The 4384-nt window shown below is 58.5% G+C and overlaps 1 protein-coding gene across 1 annotated transcript; it reads left to right on the top strand.

The window, feature by feature from the left end:
- Nucleotides 1-2552: 2552 nt before the first annotated feature.
- Nucleotides 2553-4384, top strand: LOC100281142 (uncharacterized). The gene has a single exon (XM_020546555.3). It carries the CDS (start codon nucleotides 2626-2628, stop codon nucleotides 4207-4209), a length of 1584 nt encoding a protein of 527 aa, XP_020402144.1. The 5' UTR covers nucleotides 2553-2625; the 3' UTR covers nucleotides 4210-4384.

Here is a 4384-nt window from a genome sequence, read left to right as displayed (position 1 = left end):
GTGCTATGAATTGGCTTATATGTTCGTGTGTGCTTTTCCCACTTTCACCAGAAAACTTAGAGAAGTCTGGTATTCTAGTTCCCTGTGGGTATGGCACGGTGTCGAATCGGTGGCTATAAGGCTTCCGATACGATTGCCCTGTACCTGACACACTAACACCGAGTTTGTCCCTGAACATCCCGGCTACCTCGTCTCTGACCCTCTCTGCCATGTCCGGCGACCATCCATTAAGTTTGTGGGTGGAGATTTTAGGTTGCCTGACATTACTCTGTCGGCTTTCCTCCCAGGTATGTTTGAGGTGTGTGTTAGGTGTCCTATTAATGTCACCAGCTCCTACCCTATACCCCTCAGGCTCTCTTGTGGCCGAATAGTATTCAGCCCTATGTCCATGAGGTGGTATGGCATGATTATAATGTGTTGCTGGTGGGGCACCATAATGTTGCTGCGATGAATGTGGGAACTGTGCGTATTGCGCAGCTCTCGGCTCTGCGTATGCAAATCCGGACGGTCCGGCGTAAGAGGCCGAATGGTCCGCGACCTGGCCAAATGGTCTGAAGGTATATCCGGATTGTCCAGCCGTATATGGTGCTACGTGGGTAGTCTCGTACCCAGACCGTCTGTCGTAAAGAACTGGACGGTCTGCGATCGGGCCGAATGGTCCAGGGCTGTGCCCGGATGGATCGGCCATATATGGCGTGACTTGGGCAGTCTACGCATGGACTCGTGTAGAGTCGGATGGTCCAGCGTAATACGTCGGCCGGTTCATGCCATATCCGGACGGTCCGACGTAAGATGGCGGACGGTCCGCAACATATCCGAACGGTCCGGCGTGATGCACCGGACGGTCCGTGATGGGGCCGAAGTGTTCAGGGTTGTACCCTGATGGTCCGGCCATGTACGGTGCGACCTGAGTGTTTTGTGTGCGGGCCTGCATCTGGTCGGACGGTCCGGCGAAATACGCCGGACGGTCCGCGGTATAACCGAACTGTCTGAGATGATGCTCGGACGGTCCGGTCGCGTCCAGTACCTGCCGCGTGCCTAGTGGTTGCGGCTGTGATGGTGACACGAAAGCGTGCATCGGCATACCATATGATGGCTGGGTCAAAGGTGACCCGTTTATAGCCGATGTGTTTGACGTGGGTGGCACTGTATTAGACTCTCGCGATGGAAAATTAGGAGCAGCTGATTTCTCGTATGCACGTAAATGCATTTTAATAGATTCATCTACATATCGCTTTAAATGATCTCCTCGTTGATCCATGAAAGTCGTAAGAGATAGATCTGGAGTACTTACAGCGGAACCCTGCAGTGGAGGTAGGAGAGACTCCATATCGATCTCCCCTTGACGGACGATCTTCTGGTGGCGATCCACCGTGAAGTGTGACAAGTACTTGTCCGCCGCCTCCTTGCGCCTTTCGGAGAGTTTATGCAGCAGTTCCGCCTCTTCCTTGTCGCGTTGTTCGTTCCATTGCCGCATCACCTCCTTCTCATCGCGCATTACGAGGTCTTCAAAGGGCCTTTGGTCATCAGCCGGGAGCGCCTCCATGGCCGGCTTGATGATGTTGGTAGTGGAGATCTTGGTGGGATCCTTAGAACCGGCCATTTATGGGCCGATTTTTAGCAGATCTAGACACCTAGTCCCCAGCGGAGTCGCCAAAAAGTATGTTGACACCTTTTCGGAGGCGCCAATCACTCAAAAGAACCAGCGGCGGTGCTCTCTGGTCAGGCGCGGACGGTCCGCGGCCTGGGGCCGGACGGTCCGCGACCTGGCGCGAGGCGGCGGTGCTTTCTGGTCAGACGCGGACGGTCCGCGGCACAGGGCCGGACGGTCCGCGACCTGGCGCAGGAGCTCGGGTTCCCTGCCTGACGGCCGGACGGTCCGCGCTCTAGGGCCGGACGGTCCGCGCGTGCGCAGGGGCGTCGGAAGATCGCCGGCGGCGTCTGGATCTCGCTCTCGGGAGGGACCCCGTCGGGGAGGAGAGATCCTAGGAGTTGTCTAGGCTCGGGCCGGCCGACCTAGACTCCTCTAATCGACGTAGAGTCGAGAAGAGGCAGATAATTTGGGGATTGGAATACTAAACTAGGGCTAAACTAGAACTAGACTAGAACTACTCCTAATTGTGCTGAAAATAAATGCGAGATAGAAGTTGTATTGGTTCGATTGTTGATGATTTAATCGGCCGTAGCCCTTCATCTATATAAAGGGGGAGGTCTGGATCCGTTTCCAACTGTTTCCTGAGTTAATCCCGCGGTTTTAGGTAACAAATCCCGCGAGAAACTAGGAACCCTAACTGACTCTACGCGCGCGCGGACCGTCCGCGCCACCACCGCGGACAGTCCGGACCGCGGACCGTCCGGCCTCAGGGCCGGACCGTCCGCCAGGCTCATTTTAGCCTCCAACACTACGGCACGTACTAAATTTATGAGTGGCCTTTGAACTTGCAAAAAAAAAAGGTGGTGTGTACACTTGGGCGCCGCAGTTTCTACGCGTCAGTGTTCGTCCACACACACACTGTCAGCTGTCTGTCACTTGGCCACACGCGTGACAGAGTATTATATATACATGCTCACCCGTGATGATTTGAGCACCACCCACCAACCCACCATCCCCGATCGCCCTTGGAGATGGAGATGGTCGGCGGCAGCGCCGACGCCATCCCCGGCCTCTTGTCATACGGCTGGGCCGGGCTCTGGTCCACGCTGGCGAGCCTCCTGTTCCTGTGGTCCATGGTGCAGGACCACCTCCCTTTCCAGCTCGAGGAGCAGCTGTCCGCACTGGCGCGCCGCGCCCTCGCCGCCGTCACCCCCTACGTCACCATCACCATCGACGAGCACGACGCCGACTCCTTCGGCCGCAGCGAGGCCTACCTCGCCGCGGAGGCCTACCTGGGCGCCACCTTCGCCGGCCGCGCCAGCAGGCTCCGCGCCGAGCTCCCGGGCGGCAGCGACCGCGTCAGCCTCGCCGTCGACGACCACGTCGAGGTCACCGACGCCTTCCGCGGCGCCCGGATGCGGTGGCGCAAGACGCGGACGCTCCGCCGCGGCAACGTGATCGCCTGGAACCCGCGTGAGGAGGAGCGCCGCGCCTACTGCCTCACCTTCCACCGCCGCCACCGCGCGCTCGTCGAGGCCGCCTACCTGCCGCACGTCCTCGCCGAGGGCCGCGCCGCCACCGTCCGGAACCGCCAGCGCCGCCTCTACACCAACAACGCCAGCGGGGACTGGGGCGGCGGCGACGACGGGCCCCGCGCCTGGACGCACGTCAAGCTGGAGCACCCGTCCACGTTCGCCACGCTCGCCATGGACCCGGACAGGAAGCGGGAGGTCGTCGACGACCTCGACATGTTCCGCGACGGCAGGGACTACTACGCGTCCGTGGGCAAGGCGTGGAAGCGCGGCTACCTGCTGTTCGGCCCGCCCGGCACCGGCAAGTCCACCATGATCGCCGCCATGGCCAACTACCTGGGCTACGACATCTACGACCTGGAGCTCACGGCGGTCAAGAGCAACACGGAGCTCAGGAAGCTCTTCATCGAGACCAAGAGCAAGTCCATCATCGTCATCGAGGACATCGACTGCTCCATCGACCTCACCGGCAAGCGAAAGAAGAAGAAGAAGGACAAGAACGATACTAGGAAGAAGAAGAAGAAGGCGCCGTGGGAAGAAGAAGACAAGGACGAAGGCAGCAAGGTGACTCTTTCAGGGCTCCTCAACTTCATCGACGGGCTGTGGTCGGCTTGCGGCGGCGAGCGCATCATCGTGTTCACCACCAACCACAAGGACAAGCTGGACCCGGCGCTGATCCGGCGGGGCAGGATGGACATGCACATCGAGATGTCCTACTGCTGCTTCCAGGGCTTCAAGGTGCTCGCCAAGAACTACCTGGGCGTGCAGGAGCATGACGGCGAGCTGTTCGGCGACATCCGTCGGCTGCTGGAGGAGGTGGACATGACTCCGGCGGACGTGGCAGAGAACTTGATGCCTAGGTCCAAGACCAAGGACGCCGATGCCTGTCTCCGGAGGCTCGTCAAAGCGCTCGAGGAGGCCAAGGAGGCGGCGTTGTTGGCGGCCAAAGCCAAACAACTGGACGGGATCAAGGACGATGAGGGAACCGACGATGAAGACGACAGCGATGACGATGGCAGCGTTACCAGCAGAGGTCACCCCTCCGACGGTGACGAAAAGAGTGCCAAAAAAGAGGAAATGTAATAAAAAAGTTTAAAACCTATAAAAGCCTGAAAGCTAGGTGAGGATACTTGACTTGAGCATTCCTTTCCAAAGCTGGTGGTACCTAGAATTACTTTTCTTACTTGTATGCTAACTATCTTGTCGTTTTTCTGTTGTCCCTCCCTCTGATTCTAAAACCAAAGGGGTAACTGCGCCA

Source organism: Zea mays, chromosome 1, assembly GCF_902167145.1.
Source record: "Zea mays cultivar B73 chromosome 1, Zm-B73-REFERENCE-NAM-5.0, whole genome shotgun sequence".
In the NCBI taxonomy this organism is placed as follows: Eukaryota; Viridiplantae; Streptophyta; class Magnoliopsida; order Poales; family Poaceae; genus Zea; species Zea mays.
This window is presented reverse-complemented; position numbering and strand designations above follow the sequence as displayed.